A 23839-nucleotide genomic window follows, 5' to 3' on the forward strand; every position below is an offset into this window, starting at 1 on the left:
AATAAAACAACTTTTGAACGTACACACGGCCCACCAAAACAAGTTCCTTCCCGAGGCTGTTTTGCAGAGGCACCGTCGCTCCGTCCGACGCTTAGCGCCGCCCAAGACGATTGTGATTGGTTTAAAGAAATGCCAATAAACCAGAGCACGTTCCTCTCCCATCCAGGAATGCTGTGTGGATTAGCCAGACCCTCCTCCGCAGCGCTGTGGAGGAAGGTCTGGCAATGCGAGACTACCATTTCCTAGGCCTCAAAGATTTTGAACAACTTGTTTAGATTTCTTCAAAAGCTTGTTATGCTGAGCTGCACAGGTTGCAAACAGTTTTAAACAGTGGAAAAGTAACATTATGGTATGAGTAACATTAACGACATCTTAAAATGTGAAAGTATAAATGTGTGTAATGTTTCAAATACACTGAACACACTGCCCTGATGTTTGCACAGCTCCAGCACTTCATTTTAATCCGGCAATGCCTTAGGTTAGATTTCTTTCATGTGCTTTCCACAGATCAGCTGTCAGCTGAACAGTTTGAGCCAGGACTGTTGTCATCAAATTCTAATGTCAGACAGTAGGTGGAGCCATTGCTGCTAATACCAACTTTCCAGTTCTTCCAAACTCAAACTAATTACAAATTAAATGATTACAGAGGGGACACCAGTCTGAGGTACGGAAGAACTTGTAGTAATAAAACCGAGGACACATTTAGTACATCTTAACTTTGTTTTATACAAAAAATGATGCTCCAGATGATCCAGATAATTGACCATAATTTACAATATACAAACCTTCAGATTTGGCTACTGCCACAGATCAGGTTAAACATAACTATTAAAGGTCCCATGGCATGAAAATGCGTTCCCCCAGTGGCTAGAAAGCGATAGGTGTAAACCGAGCCCTGGGTATCCTGCTCTGCCTTTGAGAAAATGAAAGCTCAGATGGGCCGATCTGGAATCTTCTCCTTATGAGGTCATAAGGAGCAAGGCTACCTCCCCTTTCTCTGCTTTGCCTGCCCAGAGAATTTGGCCCACCAATGAGAGAGAGAGACATCATGGCTTTCAAACGAGCAAAGTGGCAGTTGGTCAAGGCCACACCCCACCCTCCACCTTGCTGCCCCCCCCCTCCTCCTCCTCAATAGCTACAGACACAGAAATGGCACATACTAAGGGAAGCTCATTGTGGGACTGGCTCTAGTGGCTGTAATTCTGCACCAAGGCTGAATTTCGGGAAAGAGACTTCAGATACAGTATTAGAGGACCACAAAAGGTCTATATAAAAGCATCCAAAGAGCACAATGTCATGGGACCTTTAAGGAATCTACAAAAGTTAACAAGGTGGATATTAATTACAATTACGGATGCCCTGTTTCTGTCTTCTTGTGAGCCATTCAGTAGCCAATGAAAAGTGGAATATACGAAATGATTTAGATTCGAAGTGGTAGAGCTCAGCAGCATCAAACATCCCACTCTCGACGTGTCTACTTGTTGGCCGCTTTCTGTGGACAGAAGAACAAAAAAAGCAGGATGTCACTGCTCATTATCCATGATGCCACTGCTGTAAATTTGGGACCAGTTCTGTCATCATGAATAGTTAACGATGCTCATAAACATTTACAAAAGCTATCCGGTGCTTACATTTTCTATAGTAGGGCAAAGCTATTTGTCAACAACAAAATCAAAAAATACCAGTTATTGTATGAAGAATGCTGCATCACTGTAAACACTTTACCTTCATATTTTGGAAGAGTTTCATCATCTTGGGTGTTGGTGGTTTTTTTCCAAACAGAGCAACACCTTTCGGCTTTTCCTCATTTCCTTTCGCAGGTGCTGGGCCTTTGGCTTTGGTCAGTTTCCTTTAAAGTCACACACAAACACAATCCTTAGTGGGCTGCATTTTACAGTTGAATTTGCACATTTGAATTGTATGTAGCATCACAAGGATTTGACTGAGGTTGGAGCTGATAAATTACTTAAAATGTTTGCCTAAACAGCCATAGTCACAATGAAACTTGTGCATGCCAGAGATGTTTTAAATGTAAATAACTCACCTTCCCTTCCTGGCCAACACTTTCTGAGACTCTGGGTAGTGGACCAGGATATCAAACAAGTCTTTCTTCTCCAGGACAAAAAGGTTAGCAAAGCCATGCGCTTTCACGTTAGCGGTGCGCCTGTTTCCTCCATCTTTGGCAGACTGTAGTAAACTGTGATGGAGACAGAGGCAAAAATATATATCCTGTGTCCAGCGTTCCATTTCAAATAACACTGATCTCCTGAGAGTCTGCGGGTGCAGACAACAGACTGTACAGTATAAATACACTGCAACGCTGCAGCCATGCACTATACAAGTAGTACCCAAACTTTTTCATGTGAAGGACCCCTAAACTGACATAATTTACACCACTGAGACCCATCTGATAAGATTTCATCCCATCTGATAAGATTTTTGCCTTCAGATGTTTTATTACAGGAACCTATGAAATCCCAAATAGTCATAAATTCTGTCTTTGTGTTACTTATGAACGGAATTATACTGAAATAAACTATTCCTCTTTTTGCTGGGAACTCCCTAAAGGACCACCGGGGGTCCCCAGACCCCACTTTGCAAACCACTGTACTAAACTAAACTGTAATTTAGCTTTGTCTTAAGGTAAGGTAAGAAAACCACCACATTTAACTGACGAAACTATATTCTTATGTATACAGTGCTAATTATTATCATGCCAAACCATGTCATCGAGACACTTACATGTACTGGATGATGAAAATGAAGCATGAATATGTTACTTGTTAAATTGTTTTCAGCTTTTATTTGATGTTCTAGTTGTCACAGATCACTAAATGCAGACTAACCTGATTTCTCCAAACACGCTGCCAGCCTTCAGTGTGACAAACACAATGCTGTTGTCAGGTCCTCCCACCACCTGCACCGCTCCACTTTTAATGATGTACATCTCTTTACCGATGTCCCCCTGTGGAGCAGAGCACAGGGCGAGAACTCAGAGGTTAGCATTGCACTCAGATAATAAAACCTTGGATGCATTATTGGTAATTGGTAATGCATAATAATAGTAATAATAATAATACATTTTATTTGGAGGTGCCTTTCAAAACACCCAAGGTCACCTTAGATAAAAACATGTTAAACAGCAAGACAGGCAATGGCAAAGACAAAACACAACGGAACAAGAGACAAATGTGACACTTGTTAAAACAACACGGATCTGTCCAATCTGAGTTTTGCAGCGGCGCCATTGCTCCATCCGACGCCAAGGGCCGCCCAAGACAATTGTGATTGGTTTAAAGAAATATCAATAAACCAGAGGTTTTTCTCCCATCCAGGAATGCTGTGTGGACTAGGCAGACCATCCTTCGCAGCGCTGTGGAGGAAGGTCTGGCAAAGAGAGACTACCATTTCCTAGGCCTCAACGATTTCTAACAACTTGTTTAGATTTCTTCGAAAGCTTGTTATGCTGAGCTGCGTGGTGGGGTTTATTTTTGCAAGGTTTATCTTTTAAAAAAAAAGAAAAGGCTTACTCACTTTCTTCACTACAAAGTCTCCAGGTAGATAGACGATTGACTTGAGCCTCAACAACATGTCCACCAACATCTGCTGGTCGCAGCCCTGGAAGACCCAATATCAGGTTAACGGGTGAGTTTTCAGTGCTGGATCCAGATGGATGTGTATGACTCTAGATGTTTATCACATTTTCCAAAACGCAATTTAATTGTCTCAAATTGTTGGTAGGACACGGTGACTGGTGAGTCACCTGGAACAGTGCAATCTTCTGAAAGGTGGATAGGTTGATGTCAACAGCGATGGCAGTTCTCATCACCAGAGGCATCTTATCCAGCAGCTCGGACTCATCTGGAGAGAACATGGATCATCATCATATCTCAACATACGGTAAGTTAACATCTCTGGAAAATGTGCTTTGTCATTTCAATATTAGTCGGAGAGTTTTAGCGTCTCGTCGGGGTTTTTCATTCTGATAAGGATACATTTGTGGTATGAAGGTTTCTGGGACTCACCCAGCATGCCCTGAGCTGCCCAGGTGTAGTTGAACCAGGTCCGGATTCTGTTCTGGACTTCCCTTGGGATCGAGTAGGTGTTCATGTAGTCAACACAGCCATCCATCGATGCCCGGAAATATGTTTCACCTGCTGTTGCTGCTCCTATGACGTCTCTCATCTGAGAGAGAGAGAGAGAGAGAGAGAGAGAGAGAGACAGGTAGAGTGTTGTATTACAATATACTGTATAACATTGTCAAGACAAGCTTTGAATAAAACTTCCGTCTAAAAATCTTCCTCCTACCTACCTGTCCAATCAAACTGGAGAACACAAAGACGCCAATGAAAAAGTTAGTCATCTGAAAGGTAATCTCAAAGACGGTATGGGGTTCGTTAAGACCCCCGATGTTGATCAGACTGCGGACAGCGTAGTAGTAACAACGCAGATACCTGTGGAAAGGACAGGGTACAAGCTCATTTCATTTTGATTAAAAATAGGGCTGCAACGAACGATTGTCATCGTTGACAATCTGTCGAGTATGTCCTCGACTTCTCGATTAGTTGTTTGGTGTATAAAATGTCAGAAAATGGTGAAAAATGTCGATCGGTGTTTTCCAAAGTGCAAGATGATGTCCTCAAATGTCTTGTTTTGTCCACAACTCAAAGATATTCAGTTTGCTGCCGTAGAAGAGTGAGGAAACTAGAACATATTCACATTAAAGAAGCTGGAAATCAGAGAATTCAGACTTTTTTCATAAAACAATTCCTCAAACAAACAAACAATTCCTCAAACGGATTAATGGATTTTAAAAATAGTTGGCCATTCATTTAATAGTTGACAACTAATCGATTAAGCTTTGAAGCTCTAGGTAAAAAGACACTAAAATGCCTTTATGCTATGTTTTGCTATCTTCAACAACACAGGAAACTCCTTGTTGTCTGGGGAATGCCTCCTTGAATTCAGTGTAATACATACAAAGGTCCAAAATGTACATATTGCAATAGATGACTTTTGGCAGAAACTATATGCAACACTAACTTTTTCATTCCACTGTGGGGATTTTTGAAGACACTTTAAAGAGCATAACATTTGCACTCATACTTTGGACACTCAAATAATATGGCAGACAGTAAACATAGCACTAAATAGGGAGTTATATACTATAGAGAGACTGCTTGAAATATTCAGCACCGTGGACAGACACGACGAAGGATTGGCTTTCAGTGTTTCAGCCCCACAGAGAGCTCCCAAAAAGAGACAAAGCAATAAGTACTTACGCGTTGCCCTGTCCATCATACACCCATTTGGTCGATCCAAGACCCTGGTACATAGAGGCAACATAGTACGCACAGGCGTTGATATGGAGTGCGTAGAGCAGGTAACCTGTGGTGCGAATCACTCTGCATCAGAAAGAGAGCAAAATAAAAGGATTAGACCGAACTGAGCTGATCTGTGTGTGTGGAATAAGAGTCATTTTAGTTGCAAATATTGTCAAGATACAATAGTGGGAAAAAACACTGTAAAGTAAATGAATAACAGCATGTAGACAGGCTGTGAAGTAAGTAAGTTAGTAAAGTTTATTTGTATAGCATCTTTCACAGATAAAGTAGCAAAGTGCTTCACAATAAAATGTAATCCAATACAACAAATACAAGAAAAATTTAAATAATAATAGAAAACATTAACAACCATAAAAAACCCGCAACTAACTAAAAGCCTGCTTGAATAGCAGAGTCTTCAATTGCTTTTTAAAAGATTTGACAGAATTCACACAACAAAGAAAGGGAGGCAAGACATTCCACAGCCTAGGAGCCGCTGCTTGGAATAATCGATCCCCTCTAGTTTTAAACTGAGTGCAGGGAACCATTAATCGCCTCTGACCTAATGACCTCAGACTACAGGTGAGAGTATGAAGCTGAATCAAGTCAGACATGTAGGGAGGAACTTGACCGTGCAGGGCTCTAAAAGTAAGGACCAGGATTTTTAAATTGAATTCTATACTGGACTGGTAACCAGTGAAGTGAAGCTAAAACAGTGTGATGTGTGCTCTTTTGTTAATGTGAGTTAAAAGCCTTGCAGCAGAGTTCTGAACAGCCTGGAGACGGTAAAGTTCCTTCTTACTCAAACAGGAAAACAGACTGTTACAGTAATCTTAACGAGAGGAAATGAAAGCATGAATGATCATCTCCACACATTAACACAGCAGAGGGCGCATAACGGAACAAATTAAAGTAATATTAGAATTCAGTACAATATGAGATCTTCGGAGTGTGAGCAGAAGTGTCAGGTGGATACCCGTTATACAAACAATTTAGTTACAAAGACCAAATGACAAGCAGTTAGAAAAGTAAAAGGTTTAGAAACTGTGGACAGTCAACAAGCATCTTTTTCTGCTTACAGGCAACTCAACAACTCCGCAGTACAGTTAGGTGGAGAGTGGTGCAGCAAGCGATGCCGCGCAAAGATTGTTGACATTTGAACTGAACTGCCAAACAAATACAAAAGTGTATTGGATTAACATCGCTTGCTATAGGCTACCTTTAATCAAATGGCATAAGTTTACACGCTGTGTACTAAGAATTGGATAAAACTCCCGTCACTGTTCCGGGGGAGCGTTTACCTCCAGATGTAGGCCTTGGCCATGATACTCTCAAGTCGATCGCTGAACTCGAAGAAGTTATCAATCTAGAACACACAAGGAAACAAACTAGTGAGGGTCAGGACAGGACATATGAAGCATATTAAAACACAAATCTAATTTTCTTCATTTCCATCATCAGTAAAAACGATCAGTAGGCTGCATACCCTGAGGAAGCGGTTGAGTCGGTATACGGAGGAGAATCCAGAGTACAGGCAGAGAAGGTCAAAGGGGATGATGCTGATCATATCAGTCTAAAAAGAGAGGAATTAAATAAAGACCTGGTTATGTTTCACAACAGGTTACACTACTTCTGTACCTCTGAGGTTACAGTGAGAAGATGCACGGTAGTGGAAGAAGTAGAAGATTTATTTTTAAATTACCAGTACAACAATGTACAACTACTCCAATTGCTCCTTCATTCATAATTGTACATAAAAAGTACAGAAGTGTTATCAAAATATTATCAAAGTATTATCAGTAAAAGGAAGTGAGAGATATATTATTATGTCAGACTATATATGACATTATTAGATTGTTTATACTGATGCACTAATGCATAAATAGCTTTTCACTGTTACTGTAGCTAGTGGTTCCCAACCTACGGTTTGGTCACAAGATAAATCTGAGGGGTCATGAGATCATAAATGGGGTAGGGATGAAAGAAAAAACAAAGATCTGCTACACAAACTTGTAATAATTTTAGCTTTTTGTGAAATATTAACTAAAAGTACTTAATCGAGCCATGAACAGTTATTGAAATGAAACCATGTAAGAAGTTTCCAGGGGAATGTCTCTTTAAAAAGAGCTGCTAACGACACATAGACATCAGAAATGTGACAAGGGGCCCCAAACAAAGACCGCTAAGGGGTTACAAGCCAAAAAGGTTGGCAACCATAGATTTAATTTTTAACAATCTATTCTATTTCATAATGTTATCATAGGTTTACTTATGTAATCTTAAAAGTAGCCACTAACTTCAGCTGTCAGATAAATGTAATGGAGTAAAAAGTACAATATGACCCTACAAAATGTAGTGGAGTAGAAGTATAAACAGGCATACAATGAAAATACTTGAGTACAAGTTCCTCAAAACTGTATTTAAATACCGTACTTGAGTAAATGTACTTAGTTACTTTCCACCACTGGACACATCATTACTCTTACCATAAATCGCTGTGATTTCCGATAATGATCCTTACATACCACTCTGTCTGTCTGCAGGAGAATTACACACAGTATTACAGCTCAGCAGGGTTTAAGAATATACATAGAACACCAGTAAAAAAAAGCCACCAATAGCCAACAATCACAGATACAGATCAGACACAGTTCACACTAACAGTGATGCTTCATAATGCCTTGTGACTTACAATAATGTCTCCGCCTTTGACAAACTGTATTCGGGGCTGCCAAATGATGATGTCAATAACATTCACTACGTCAGTGAGAATGTCAAAAGTTATCCAGTAGGGGTTGGCGACTTCATTATGATAAGGGAAGACCATCCGGGCAGTGCACAACCAAATGTTGTAGTTAAATACCACCGCTACCAAGGCCAACCAGGTAATATACCGACGATCTGGAGAGAGACAGACATAAACAGACACAAGTAGTTTAGGTATTATTGTGTTCTGACCTCTCTGAAGTAAATCTTTCAAAAAGTTACATTTTTCAAACTAATTTTAGCAGCAGTAGTAGTTTAAGTTTCAGTTTTAGATTAAATTGAGTGTGCTGCAGAGTGCCAGTACTGTTTTTAATTTTTCATTCTACATTGAATGTAGAATGAATACTATTGTTGACTTGGAAACTATTTGTTAGTATTTAGTAAATAAAGTATTTTATTTATTACTTTAAGGATGTCAGTAAAGGAATTATACTTGTTGTATCTTTGTTTTATTGGCGTTTTCTAATGTAAAATTATTTAATTGATAGCTTGCATTGCTTTAAGTTGGTGGTTAGCACTACTGTGTGTATATATATATATATATATATATATATATATATACTCATGGTCTGTTTTAATACTGTTGGTATCTGTATTGGATTATTCTCATTTCTGTTTGTCTTTTGTGCTTTGTTACAGTTTTACAGTAGAAAACAATAAGGGAAGTCAAGTTTATTCGTCATACCCCAGAAAAGTTATGTCTTGTGTTTTTTGGAGGACTTTACACTTTTAGTTAACTGTCAAGCTTTGAAGATAAGCAGCTATTTGCAAGGTGTTGTTGGGTGTTCATTTTATCTCAGCTGTTCTGTTCCCTGTGTACACCTCACCTAAACCATCTATGGTGTTTCCCAGGATGGTATCCATCTTTTTTTCGATTGGACCAGAGACAACGTCTAAGCAGGCGTAAATCCCGTCTGGGAAGATCTTCTTCATCTTCTTCTTGGCTTCCGCCGCAATCTTCTCCTCCGTTTCTTTCATCTCGGCCTGCAGCCGTTTCTCCTCGTCCTTTTTCTTCTTCTCCTCTGCCTTTTTGGCTGCCTCTTCTGCCTTCTTTTTATCCGCTTCTTCTTTTGCTATTCGTTCCTCTTCCTTTATTCTGATGTAGTCCTCCTTCTTCAGAATAGGTGCTGAGCAGGTAAAGAGAGTGACAGAGAGTTAAATGAATGCTTTGACCATGTTTGTGTGCTTATTTTCTGTCTGCATGTTGGTTTGTACATGTCCATACTTACTGACAGGTGGGGAGATTTCTGGCGAAGTGGCGTAAGGGTCTATGGCTTTCTCTCTTAGCAACTCTGTCTGCTCTCTTAAATTCTTAATCATACTTCTGAGTACGTCATCGGTGTAACGGAAGTAGACAACAGGTGGAGAAGGAGGGGCCTCTTCACTGAAAACAGTAAGCAAAAAGAAAGGGGAATAAAGGAATAGAACAGGTATAGAACAGGTAACATTAAATCAGAGGGGAGGGAAGTGAGGGGCTGAACTGGAGAATAAAATTTGTGGTGAGCAGGGAGATTCACAATAAATGGGAGAATTTTGCAAGTGTGGCAATGTAGTTAAAGTTTTAAAGTTTTTTAACATTAATATGCGTTCCCCCAGCCTGCCTATGGCCCCCCAGTGGCTAGAAATGGTGATAGGTGTAAACCGAGCCCTGGGTATCCTGCTCTGCCTTTGAGTAAATGAAAGCTCAGATGGGCCGATCTGGAATCTTGCCCCCCCCCTCCTCCTCAATAGCTACAGACACAGAAATGGCACATACTAAGGAAAGCTCATTGTGGGACTGGCACTAGTGGCTGTAATTCTGCACCAAGGATGAATTTCGGGTACAGTATTAGGGGACCACTAAGGTCTATATAAAAGCATCCAAAGAGCACCATGTCATGGGACCTTTAATGTTATCATTGTCACTATTAATATGCTGAGATATGCTGAGAATAGGCAGACGGATACATAACCCTATTTGAGCTATATATTAGCTCTGCAAACAGGTTGGATTTCTTTCCCACTTTAATCTGAACCTCAGAGAGATAAGACTATCCATGCTATTATCTCTCTAATTCAGCTATTGTTCATTTCCACCAAAAATGTCATTGTATATTGTGCAAATCATTCGCAAAGAACAACATTAATTCTTTGAAACTAATTCCCACTTGCACGTGAACGCCCTCCCTGATCATTCTCAGTCACAAATACCACTAAGCTCCTAATCTCCTTTGCTACTTTAGGAGTCACAGGCTGCAAGTCACAGTGTGATCATCGCTGCTGTTACTGCAGCTAACATACAGTGTGCCCACTATTCTTATTGTGAGGAAAGCAAAAACAATGGAGGTGAAGCCACTCAGAGTAAATTGTCTATCTGCACTATCAGTTAAAAATGGTTAATGTATGTTTGGAAAGTAAAAATAACAAATCTAGATTTAAATGGCAGATATTAGCAACAGCTATGCCTAAAGCTTGGCAATTATGTTAATACTGGTGCTACAAAGTCCAATAAATCACTGTAAATTGACACAGCTCGTAGTGTTTACTGTGCTGTACTGAAGCTGATACTATGATACCTGGAAACTTGAGGAGTTCCTGAAATGGACAGAGCTCAAGCTCCAGGGTCAAGGTATTCTTAGTCCAGTCAAGTTTATGTGTATAGCTACTAATTACTGTTAGTCTCATCTAGCCTCACCACACTCTAGCCTTGTACCACAATGAAAAAATAATACTAACATAAAAACACATTATTTCTTAATGGATCTTTTAAATGTTCCAACAAAAATATCCTCTTCTCTGTGATCTCATGCCAGAGACGACACAACAGACCTGAACGATTTTCCATAGTGGGTATCACAACTAAGCAAGTAACAAGTGCACCAACATTTCTGCAGGTATGAGTGATTTGTTCACCAGGTCATCCCAAAGCAGAAATGTTCAGCACAGGCATTTTATCAACAATCAGCAACATCTCTCTCTGTCTTACTCTTCTCATTCTCTGTAACACTCGCTCAAACAGGCACAAAGTACCAAACTGTAAGGACTTGTGCCCACTTTCAGAAGCTCTGAAACATTCCCATTACACATCTGCACAGGTAGACTTAATATAAATGAGTAGGGTGGCTAATTAAAGGCAATGTTCCAATTAAATGTGGGATTGGGACTTCAAAAAAACTAAAAATTGCATCTCAGAAAAAAATCTGGATTTAAGTCCTGTAATGTATAGCCTAAAGTCACTTTTCAAATGTCAGTACTGATATGTCATATGCAGGGCTGCAGGGGACTGGGTGAGATGTTGGGTACAGGTTCAGGTTACTTTATTTGTACCCGTAGGTAAATTTCTTGCGCAGTTAAAAAGTGCAGGGCATCCATGACACAGTTTCAGACCCCACAGACAACAAACAATGGGACAATACATAACATTACAATGGGACAAACAAAAAAAACACACAGTATATTTTGCATTCTTACCCATTAGCCCCCTCTGGATTGGCCGGAGCAGCAGCTGGGGCCGCAGCAGCAGCAGGGGCAGGAGCAGCTGGGGCCGCAGCAGCTGGGGCAGGAGCAGCTGGGGCAGGAGCAGCTGGGGCCGCAGAAGCTGGGGCCACAGGAGCTGGAGCTGGGAGAAAAATACAGCAGCACTCAGTCAGTTTATAAAGTAAACACAAACACACTAAAGGACACGACTAAATCACACACGTAATCATTGGCCTTACTGTTAAAGACCCTCCTTTGCACTTCCTGCAGCTTTTAATCTGTAAAAATCTAATATATAAGGGGAATCTTGGCTCCAGAATCTGCATAAGGTGTGTCCTGTACAAAGTGGAGTACAAATTCCCATTTAAAGTGTAAAATGCCTTTAAAAGCATGTTTAATAATTTGTAATAGAAGTGCATGTGATAATTGAAAAAGAACACCTGCTGAAAAGCACCAATTCACAAATGTGGAAAAACTAAATGCCATGACTTCTTAGCAGGGAGATAAAAATCAAAGCAGAGTGTATCACAGTACCTTCCTAAACATATGAACAAGGTGTACTTCATGCACCTATGTCACTACAAGATATCCAAGTTCCTGTGCATTTATTTCTCACCTGGTTTTGGCTCTTCCTTCTTGGGCTCTTCTTCTTTCTTCTCTTCATTTTTGTCCTCTTTCTTTTCCTCTTCTTTCTTTTCTTCCCCTTTCTTTTCCTGCTCTTTTTCATCTTTTTTTTCAGGTGCCTTTTCTTCCTGTATTTAACAATACATTCGTTCAACCTTTATTTATACTCAAGAGATCATTGAGACGCAACCCTAATATACAGTGACATCGAGTCAATTACAAAGACAAAAAAAAGAACACAGAGAAAAAACATCATTCAAATACTAGAAAGCTATTAAAACTTTCTGATTTGGGAAATTGTTTCAAAGATAAAATAGGATAAGATGTAAAAGAAAATAATTTGAATTAATTTCTGAAATGTCCAAAAGGTACAAGTGAATTGATTTTAAGGAGGTGCTGTATTTTGTTCCAGGAGTCAGGTGCACTAAAATTAAAAGTATAATTTCCCAAGTTCAGACCAAGCTTGTGGAACATGAAGTAAAAGCCAGTCTGAAAAGGTCCCTGAGTGACAAAGCAATTCTTTAAGGTAATATGGTAGTTTTCCAGCAAGGGCCTTATAGATAAAGAGACACCAGTGCAGCGGTGGAATGTAACTAAGTACATTTACTAAAGTACTGTACTTAAGTACAAATTTGATGTGCTTTTACTTTACTTGAGTCTTTTCTTTTAATGCCATTTTCTACTTCCACTCCACTAAATTTCAGAGAGAAATATTGTACTTTTTACTCCACTACATTAATCCGACAGCTTTAGCTACTAGTTACTTTACAAATGGAATTTTTTGCACACAAAACACATGTAGTTTATAAAATACAATGTTTTATTATAAATTAAACTACCCAAAGTATAACGACCTACAAGTCCAGGTGAAATGATTAGACCATTAAACACACAACAGTTTGGATCGTTTTCAGTTTCTAAAATGTGAGGAACTTTCTGCATTGAGTACTTTTACTTTTAATACTTTAAGTACATTTTCCTGATGATACTTACATACTTTTACTTAAGTAACATTTTCAATGCAGGAATTTTTACAGTGTGATATTAGTACTTTTACTTAAGGAAAAGATCTGAATACTTCTTCCACCACTGCACCAGTGAGTAACACGTCTCCCTTGGAAAGAAGACTACCCAACTCTGTCATATAAAATACAATGCTGTGTACCATAGATATGGCTGGCTATAAATCTTAAGGCAGAGTCATAGACTGGGTCAAGAGACTTAGTGTAAAAGTTGTAGAGGATGCATGTCTACTGTATAAATCACATCACCGTAGTCCAAGACTTAAAGAAAACTAACAACTTTTTTCCAACAAAATGTGGGAAAGATGCTTTTATTACTGTAGAAATGCCAACCTCTTGCCCGATTCTGTACACAAGATTATCGATGTGAAATTTGAATGAGAGCTTTTCATCAATCCAGATGTTGATTTATTTAGATTTTGTGACTCTATCGATCGTAAGTGTGTTCATAGTAGAAATATTAAAGTCAGTATAGTCTACAGCTCTGGCAAAAAGCATGAACTTTATCAGTGTTTAGTAAAAATCGTAGGTCTTTAGGAACGTCTTGCAGAATGTTAAAGGAATGTCATAAGTTTTTCAACTGCTAGATGAACAGAACCAGCAACATAGTACAGCACTGTGTCATCCGTATACACATTACGTTACGGTAAACATACGTTTGTCAAAGATGAAATAATATTGTTGATATAGATAGTGAAAAGATCTGGACCTAAAACTTAACCCTGTGGAACACCTTTTGTTACTGATAAAAACTTAGAATTGTAGCTTCCCAATTTAACTGATTTTTGTTTCTCTGATAGGTAGTTCCTGAACCAATTGCATGCATTAATATCAAATCCAATATTTTGTAATCTCTGCATGAGCAGGCAATGGTCTACGGTATCAAGTGCTTTAAAAAGATCAACAAAATAATTTTTTTATCTAAAGCTTAAACAATGTCATTAACTATGAGACAAATAGGACTCAGGCCGACCTTCAGCTTGTAAGACTAGTTCATGCATCGAGCATACTGTGGATTTGAAAATGTCAAAGTGCTAAATGCTACTGCAACAAAACCAGGCTTCAAAATTAATATTTGCTAATGATTAAGCTGTGCACACAACTACACTTGTAGTTCATCCTCAGTATTAAGGAAAGGGATAGCTCAATTTCAGGAAAATTATTGCTGACCCAGTTTCCCCCTAAAAAAAACAATAAATCCACCGATGCAGGCTCACCCTCCCTGCTGAAGCTGCAGTGACTGCTCTTCATCAGTGCAAAGTTGCTTCAGAGGCTTTCACTGATCTGAGTCACCTTATTTTAAAATAAACTTGTGTGTAGTCAGTGTGACAAGCAGGTAGTGAGCACAGAACCTAATTAATTTAGCGTTTGGTTTAAATGGTAGCTGTTTAAGGAGCGGCTAATACAAATGACCCTTACCCGAAAATAAGAAAGTAAAATGTGCTAATATTACAAACATAAAGGTAAAGAAAGTACAAAATACATTTCTGGTCCAGGTGTTTTATATTGAAGATATCAGAAAGAGGACAGGCCTTACCTTAGCTGGCGGAGTTGGGGTGGAAGGTGGGGTAGCAGGTTGGGCAGGGGGAGGCTCAGGAGCCCCCATCATTTTTTTCAACCTGTTGAACATGGCGGTAGTCTGTGTGGGCTACACCATCCACTTCTCCTCCTGAAGACACTTTCCAATGTAGTACTCAGATCCAGGACACTCTGTAGTGCTCTTCCTCGCAATTACATTTCTTAGAACCATTAATTCCCTTTGGACACTCCCCTTTCTGCTGCAGTCAACACCAGATCAGCTATCACAGCCACCAATCACTGCTAGGCAAGGCAACTGTCCTCTTGCAGTGTTGACTCCAGTCCAAAGGCCATTTACAGGGCCTAATAACTTTATCATGTATTAGCAATTAGTGTGTCTACTTAATAATCAATTATCAAATGAAAAGATTAACTACTGTCAGTCAAAGTAGGTTGAAAGGGAAATACATTTAAAAATAATTTCATACATTTTCAATTTGACTAATTCTGCCATTTAGTTTATTGAAATAAATAAAAACAACTCTTAGTTTAGCCTCTGCATTTCACATGGAACTAAGTGAATTTTTTTAATATATATAATCAAGGGATAACACATAAACTACATGGTAGTAACTCAAAAGTAGCTGGTGTAAAAAGTAGACTGCTGGGGTTATTTGACTCCAGACTCCAGTTCACAAACACTGAGACCACTTAGTTAATTAACCCTCATAATGTCCGTCTGCCAAACGGGATTGGGATTAGTCTGTCTCTCTCTCTCTCTCTCTCTCTCCCTGAACTGTACCTCCTTCTGCTCAAACACGCAGACAGACAGACATACAGTATACAGCAAGCAACACAGGATGCCACTATAAGAAAACTGTAGATAAATCAGGCAATCATTTATTTAGGCAAATATTGACGAAGATCAAATCAAATATTATATTTTAAGCATTGTTGTTACCAATCCTTCTAACTGATAATCTTTGTTAGGCTTTTAAAACTACTATGCATTGGTAAACTGAAAAATAATATAGCCAATAAAAGAAGAGAAACAATAGGTGGATAGGTAGATACATATACAAGAAGCAGCACTCATGCCAGTAGTTGAGGTTCACATACTGATTCTAATACTACATATCTCATTAAAATAGTTTGAAACACATTTTTGATATTTAAATCTGCTTGTTGTCTTAGTTTTTTTTTTTTTTGAGTGGTCTAAGCATGTCAAACCAAAATTTGGACTCTGGGAAATAACAGTTTTTTAACAATATCTTAAAATGACAGGACATACACACTCATTACAAAAAGAGGTTGAAAACAAAACTGTACATTCACTTCCAAAAAGAAGTTATAAAAAAAGAAGCTCACTACAATCATCACTTGCCACCGGCAGCAGCACTCTAGGGAAGAAAAATAATGATATGTTTATCAGTCAGCATAACTGTAATGGCTTTCATGACAACATATCTAGATAGAAATGGAAGAGTTGTTACCCTCATTTTTTCCAAGAAGTTAGTGTTTCCACCAAAAGCACGCAGCAGTTTGGGTGTGGGCGGTCTGGGTCTGAACAGCACCAGTCCTTTCTTCTTTTCCACTTCTGCATTAGCTGCTGCTGGACCCTTCGCCTTCATGAGTTTCCTACATGCACAGAAAAAGAGAAACAGCTGGCTAAACAAATATCCTCTGATACTGTGTACTGCAAAGCATGCTCAAATATATTGGTTCTTAGAGTGGAAATGGCTTTGTTTAAAGAATGACACAGGTGGCCGTTAAGTGAAATGCAGTTAGCATCTTGTTGCTTTGCATCTTTAGGTGCAATTGAGCATCGACCAAAAAAGTGACATGACATTCATGAGACTGAACTTTAACGTTACATCATTTATTGTTTGCTAAAAGCTAGCCAACTAACATATCCACTTAGATAGTATTTTGCTAGCAATAATATTAGCGAGCAAGCAAGCAAACGTTAGCCAGCTAGCTGTAACTTAGCTACGCTGCATGGATCTGGCGTTGGTTACTTCGTAACGTTAGATGATGAAGTAATTTGCAAACGGCAAGCTAGCCAATTTAGCAGCCAGATCAGACCCAGTAGTCTGGATGAATTAGCTGACATTATCCACTCAAAACACTATTTTGCTACGTTAGCTAGCTAGCCATTTATCCTTGTTAGCAAGCAAGCTAACACTGTTGTTAACCTTTGGCACTGTAGGGGAGCTGAAAAGAGGCAAGAGAGGAAGAGAACTGAGCGTGCATCAAAGGTATAATAAGTTATATTAATCCAATACACTTGTTGTCAAATTCAGAGAATATCTCCTCACTCCTCTCTATTTTCTGTGTACAGTATTAATACAAAGCCCTGGCTCTGTAAATGGAAAACAAAGGTGCGCACGAGCCACAAAACACTATTCTAGCCAATCAGCAACAGTTGATGGTAGGGGGCGGGAGGGGGGCAGCATTTGAATGTGCCAGCCAGTAGTTATCTCTCTGTGAATCTGGGGGGGCGGATCTTGTTTAGCAGTTGAGTTCAAATATTAACAATCTTTATGCAGAATCAATTACTGCACCTTTAACTTCATATCCTTTGAATTTTCCTGGCAAAGGTCCCGAGTCCTTTACATAGAATCAGTACACAGGCTGTTATAGGCAACTGAGAAAGTCGAGGAAGGTCTCATTTTTAAGTTACATTACAATCTGTTCACAGATTGGCAATACAAAGCACTTAATACATGTAAATTGCTTCACATAGTACCCTTAAGCAGCCCAAGTGGGTGTCGGCCAAATAGTAGAGTCCTAGCTGAAAGAAATAGGTCTGAAAACTGAAAACTGTGTTTCCAAAACATAGGCTGCTGAAGTTATGAGTTATGAGGAAACAATGTAGGTAACATCTTTCAATAAGTGCTGCATATGAGGTGATACATTTTAACTATTTTTAAGCCAATATTTTGTAGAGTAAATAGTAAATTGCAAAGAATAATCACTACTTGCAGTCCTCATGTCTGTTTAGATTTGTGTAGATTGTCCCACCACCCATATAGATGATCAATAAATAAGTGTTTGCATTGATAAAGGTATGTGCATGTTTTGTTTAATTTTAATACTTTATTTATACTATTATTATTATTATTATTGCATCACCACCTTCCTGACTTTTGGCAGTGTGAAGTAGGTCTGGGAATCGTTTCACCTCAGTGAGGGCATGATTAAGCTGTTTGTAGCAGATGCCTCTTCCTCACCTTCCCTTCCTGGCCAACACTTTCTGAGACTCTGGATAGTGGACCAGGATGTCAAACAGGTCTTTCTTCTCCAGGACGAAAAGATTAGCAAAGCCGTAGGCTTTGACATTAGCTGTCCGCCTGTTCCCTCCATCTTTGGATGACTGCAACAGACTGGGAAAGAGAAACATTTTATAATGTGTTCTTGTCTGTGGATTTTAATCTATCATCTTCTAATTACATTGCTGCACATTTAACCTCTCTGCTGATATTTAACACCGTGTGAAAATTGGAATTTACAATGCCCTAAGATTTCTTTCTTCAGACTGTATATTCGGTCTGACAATGACAAAGGGTGAACTTTCTCTTACCTGATTTCTCCAAATACACAGCCAGCCTTCAGTGTGACAAACACAATGCTGTTGTCAGGTCCTCCCACCACCTGCACCGCTCCACTTTTAATGATGTACATCTCTTTACCGATGTCCCCCTGCAGAGAGGGCAATGGCATAAACATGTGCAGAAACATAAATACAGAATAGACAATAGATATTTGCACAAAGGTTGTAGTTATAGGGTTTTGAAGGATGATACAGATTCAAATATAAAAGTTCAAATCCAGGACGGTGATGGCATGATAAGAATGTGAACTCACTTTCTTGACAACAAAGTCTCCAGGTAAATAGATGATGGACTTGAGCCTCAGTAACATGTCCACCAACATCTGCTGGTCGCAGCCCTGTGGAGAAAAAAAAAGGCATTTAATTGACTTAATGTCCAAGCTGCAGTATGCCTGTTTTACTGTATTTGTGGTGTCTTGGAGAGGCACCTTGAAAAGATCAATCTTCTGAAAGGTGGATAGGTTGATGTCAACAGCGATGGCAGTTCTCATCACCAGAGGCATCTTATCCAGCAGCTCGGACTCATCTGAAAGCATCAAGATGAATCGGGAAATGTTTATTCTGGGGTCAAATAAGTCTGGATCTACAGAGGTAAGTAGTACCACTTTTTTTAAAGGTAATATATCTACGTGAAGGACTGTAGATTCCTATAATTCAACATTTCAACATTCAACATCCTGTAAAAACAGAACTTTGTCCAGTGTTACTGACCCAGCATGCCCTGAGCGTCCCAGGTGTAGGTGAACCAGGTGCGGACCCGGCTCTGCACCAAAGGGGGGATGTGGTTGTTCACCATGTAATCCACGGTGCCGTCCATGGAGGCTCGGAAGTAGGTCTGTCCTGCTGTGGCTGCACCGATGACGTCTCTCATCTGAGGCACGATGACAGTAAGAATAAATATATGAACTAAGGAAATCTTTGGTTAAATTGGATACCTACTGATGTCAATTAAACAGTTTTTGTTGTTCAAATGCTACATTTAATACATTTAACAATCTTTTTTGAAAATCAAGACTTCACAGGGAACCAGTGAAATACAACAACAGTTGGAGTGACGGATGATGGGATGTTAGTGAAACTAGTATGGTAAGATGATTGATGATTGTTAGTGTCATCATTTATCTGTCACTAAATCACTACATTAACGAGACAAGAGGAAAAGGACATGCTAATTTAGAGGTGCTAATTTCAGGTTTCCAGAGGAACTGAGCATGCTGGGACTTTGACTCATGCTACGAGCAGAATGTGTCTCTCTGTTACCTGTCCAATCAAACTGGAGAACACAAAGACTCCCGTGAAAAAGTTAGTCATCTGAAAGGTAATCTCAAAGACGGTATGGGGTTCGTTAAGACCCCCGATGTTGATCAGACTGCGGACAGCGTGGTAGTAACAACGCAGATACCTGTGGAGAGGGTGGGGGCGTTAGAGGGGCTGTCACAAACACTATATGTCACTGGCCTGTTTTTTGGACTGACAGATAGATGTGTGTGTGCATGCGTAGGAGTCATTGCTATTTTCCCCCTTTTTTCAAGTTTGATTCCCTTGATGTCTTATTGCAAAACTTAGACAAGTCATTTTCTAAAATTGCAAATTGAAAGAAAAGAGAAAAATAAGAATCCAAAAACAGGTTAATTAAAAAATAAATTATATAGAAAAAAAAATAATAGCAATAAAAGATTAAGAATTGCAAATAAACTACCTGGCCAAGAATGATGGACATAAAGAATGCCCCAAAAAGGTAGTTTGTCATCTGAAAGATCTGTCCGAACATGGTGTCTGGAAGTGGCAACTCAGCGATCATCAGCAGGGACTTCTCCGCATAGAAGAAGCAGCTAAGGTAACTGCAGCAGCAGCAGAAATGGAACATACAAGACATTTTTGTGATCGTTTGTGGATGTCTCAGGGATGGAGACAACTGGTTTCAGTGCAGCAAGCATCGCAATGACTCTTGTAAGCCATGTGTTGTGTTTGATAGTCATGTTGTCCCATTTTGTCATGTATGGTAGCCCTATTATTTTTGTGTCTTGAACAGCCAAAGAGGAATGACTTTAAAGGTATAATATGTTGCTTTTATCGGTTGGTGTTTGCAAACACAGCGTTCAAAGTTGGCCTCTCCTCCCCGGCTCAACAAGCCAGAAAGAGAGAGAGAGAGAGAGAGAGAGAGAGAGAGAGAGAGAGAGCAGCGGTGGTTGAGCAAGCTAGAGAGTGAAGACAGGGAGCGCCGAACAAAGCAGTACATCAGAGGAATAAAACATTTTCTGATTGTTTCATGACAGTTACATTCTAACGCACAAATAAACACACCCACACTTCAGTGGCAAGATGCCACATTGCTGGATTTTGTGTGAATGCAGAGCTTCATTAGCCTGGCTCCGCCCTCCTACATACTTACGCTCAATTTTCATTTCCCTTCAGTACTACGTCTGGGTTCGCCGTCTAGTCTTGGGTTTTCTCCAGCCAGTCCAATCAGCGAACAGAGGGAGTGGCTGACTCCCAACTCTGCCGAATATCCAGAAGTTAAAGCCCGAGCAAGAACAGTCTTTGCTGAGTTATGTTGGTGGCCATGATGTTGTGGCCCTCCTCCCCACGGGGTTAGGGAAAAGTTTGATTTTCCAGCTCGCTCCATTAGTGGTGAAGGAGTTGGCTAAGGCTAAGGCTAACACTAGCGATTCTAATGCTAAATATAAGCCGATAGTTGTTGTCGGTCTCCCCTCTTGTTGCACATGCGCATGACATACGTCACGACCAAATGTTAGCGATTGGTTATGGCATATCCAGAGTGGCTCTGGGCAGATCCAATAGTTTTAAACTTCAACAGAGTACCCGCCTTCAAGGAAGTTAACACTTGTCAATGGAGAGTCGCCAGATTCTCTGTACAAATGAAATGTACGAGAGTCTGGTAGGACCAGGCTAGAGCTTCATCATGTCTGTGTGTGTTTCTATTAAACTTGTGTGTCAGTAGCAGGCACTGAGGGGCGGGACAAAACAGCGGTACCTGGCAATGAGAATGGGCTGCACAACCTGCATGCTGTTATTGGCTGGGGGTTACACACCCATGTGGGGCCCAAAGGCTCTTTGCTCACACCCATAAACGTCCAGCACACATCGAAATAAATAGAAAAGAGAAAATACAGGCAGAGGGCAGAGTCTCTGCAGATACAGCCACCACCACTCACTTCTAGTGGTCATAAGTGATGATTGAGGGGGATTATTTTTGTATTAATCTATACATTGTTTTGTTTTTTAGGAACATCCTGCATATTATACCTTTAAACTAAAAAATATTTACTTTACATGGAGCTTTATTTAAAAAAAATAGTGTTTTACGCTGATTACACCATTACCAAAGTCCCTACAACTTGCTAATGGTGTAATTATATTGTGCTTCACTAATATGTTGACATATGTTGAGACAGAAGTATCAGTTTTCATTTTGAGTTGAGTTTGACAGAATGTGTTAACCTATTAGTAGTGGTATTGTTAGAGTAAATATGAGTCAGAAACGTACAGATACTTAGATTAACTTTGTGCAATCAGGAGAAAACCCAAACAACAATGTCATACATCAAACACAAGCGGGAATATGAAGGTTCTGTACTTACGCGCTGCCCAGCCCGGAGTAGACCCATTTAGTTGACCCGATGCCCTGGTACTCTGAAGCTACATAGTAGAAGCAGGCATTGAGGTGGAGCATGAAGAGAAGATATCCAATAGTCCGAATCACTCTAACAGAAAAGATGTTAGTTTCTCCCTCTGTTTATCTGTCTGTCTTCATTATTTTTTCACATGCATTTTTATTTCCCAATATAGAAAAAAGTGAGTTGTTTTGCTTTTGCATTATCATAGCTGGTTACTAATTTTTTTTTGTTACTAACCTCCAGATGTAAGCCTTGGCCATGATGCTCTCTAGGCGATCGCTGAACTCAAAAAATGTACCTGCCTTGATAATAAGCATGACAAATGTCAGTCAAGGCAACCCCAGGAAGGAAACAAAGTCACTTATCAATTGGCTGGCCTTTGTAACACATAAGTAAATTCACCTTCAGCAGACGATTGGCTCTGAAAATGGATTTGAATCCAAACTGGAAGTACAGCAAGTCGAATGGCATGAGGCACATCATGTCTATCTGTTAATGAGAGACAGACGTGTGAAGTCACTGAGATGAGTTCATCCTAATGTTCAAATTTAAGTCACAGTACCATGAATCTCTCCGAATCTCTGTAGTACTTCCTTGTCACCACTCTGTCTTTCTGAAAGGAAGAGAATAAATTGTCATTTTGTTATATGCTTTATATATCCTTCTCAGTATCAGGCTCCATTGGCCAGGATTATATCAGACTTACTATGATGTCTCCTGCTTTGACAAACTGTTTGCGGGCCTGGAAGAGGATGGAGTCTGTGAGGTAGATGAGGTCGGCCACCATATCCAGGGCGACCCAGTAAGGGATGGCGCTTTCAGTGTGGTACGGGAAACACAGACGGGCCGTAATGAACCAGGTATTGTAGTTGAAGGCCAGAGTCACCAAGCTCAGCCAGGCGATGTAGCGACGGTCTGTAAAAGGGTCGATGGTGTTCCCCAGCACTGAGTCCATCAGGCCCTCAATTGGCATCAGCACAACGTCCACCCAAAACCAGGTAGCTTCAGTTAACTTGGACTTCGTGCTCTTCTCCTCCTTTTTCTCCTCCTCCTTTTTCTCAACTTTAGCCTCTGCTTTCTTTTTATCCTCCTCCTCCTTCTTCTTCTGCTCGGCCTCCTGCTTTTTCTTCTCCTGCTCCTCTTTCTTCTTCTTCTCAGCTTCTTCCTTCTTTATCCGCTCCTCCTCTGCTTGCCTTTTCCTCTCCTCTATGACTTTTGTGTAGTTGTCTTTGGTTAACACAGGTGCTGAAAAGGCAATATTAGGAATGAGTTTGCTGAAACTTTATTTATTATTATTATATTTAAATATCCATCATGTGTTGCCAATTAAGCACCAATGATAATCATAAATCACAAATATGAAGCTTTTGTGCTTACTAACACAGCTGAGGTGAAGCTCTAAGTCGTGTGCATACAGATGAATAATTGTGTGATGCACTCACTGACAGGAGGGCTGATCTCAGGGGACGTAGCATACTGATCCTCCACTTTCTCCTTGAAGAGCTGCAGTCTCTCTCTCATTGACTTGACTATGGTTCTGAGCTGCTCGTCTGAATACTTGTTGATGACGATGGGTGGGGGTGGAGGAGGGGCCGCTTCTTGTCTGATGATTGAAAATACCATCAGAAGAATTAGCCACACAACCTTGTTTTTTTTATTTGTGGAAGAGGGTCATTGGACAGTTTCTCATGTAATGAGGATGGAGAAACCACAGCATTTGTAGCAAAACTAGTCTTAAGTGATGTGCCAAAGTAAGTAAAGCTTGTTATTTAGTGCCTATAATCAATATTTTATAGTTCTGTGTATACTCTGCAGTTGCCAACATAACTATTGAGCATAGTCTGTCATAGCAAGTGTCTGTTAGCTCATTGTTTTGGT

At 39.9% G+C, this 23839-nt stretch overlaps 2 protein-coding genes across 2 annotated transcripts; both read right to left on the minus strand.

Annotated features, from left to right (window-relative positions):
• Positions 1-1226: 1226 nt before the first annotated feature.
• Positions 1227-14927, minus strand: cngb3.1 (cyclic nucleotide gated channel subunit beta 3, tandem duplicate 1). The gene is made up of 18 exons (XM_039790894.1): positions 14730-14927; positions 12163-12298; positions 11541-11688; positions 9320-9474; positions 8918-9217; positions 8017-8225; positions 7811-7861; positions 6811-6897; positions 6626-6690; positions 5283-5405; positions 4313-4454; positions 4026-4185; positions 3764-3861; positions 3535-3618; positions 2847-2965; positions 2045-2197; positions 1726-1849; positions 1227-1492 (listed from the first exon to the last, which is right to left on the minus strand). Exons 1-18 carry the CDS (start codon positions 14820-14822, stop codon positions 1475-1477), a joined length of 2265 nt encoding a protein of 754 aa, XP_039646828.1. The 5' UTR covers positions 14823-14927; the 3' UTR covers positions 1227-1474.
• A 977-nt stretch (positions 14928-15904) lies between these two features.
• LOC120552683 (cyclic nucleotide-gated cation channel beta-3) lies at positions 15905-23584 on the minus strand. The gene is made up of 14 exons (XM_039790895.1): positions 23404-23584; positions 22668-23206; positions 22524-22574; positions 22364-22450; positions 22199-22263; positions 21926-22048; positions 20023-20164; positions 19035-19194; positions 18752-18849; positions 18578-18661; positions 18294-18412; positions 17944-18096; positions 16204-16348; positions 15905-16110 (listed from the first exon to the last, which is right to left on the minus strand). Exons 1-14 carry the CDS (start codon positions 23582-23584, stop codon positions 16087-16089), a joined length of 1971 nt encoding a protein of 656 aa, XP_039646829.1. The 3' UTR covers positions 15905-16086.
• Between the last annotated feature and the right edge of the window lie 255 nt (positions 23585-23839).

The sequence above is a fragment of the Perca fluviatilis genome, chromosome 22 (genome assembly GCF_010015445.1).
Source record: "Perca fluviatilis chromosome 22, GENO_Pfluv_1.0, whole genome shotgun sequence".
Classification (NCBI taxonomy): Eukaryota; Metazoa; Chordata; class Actinopteri; order Perciformes; family Percidae; genus Perca; species Perca fluviatilis.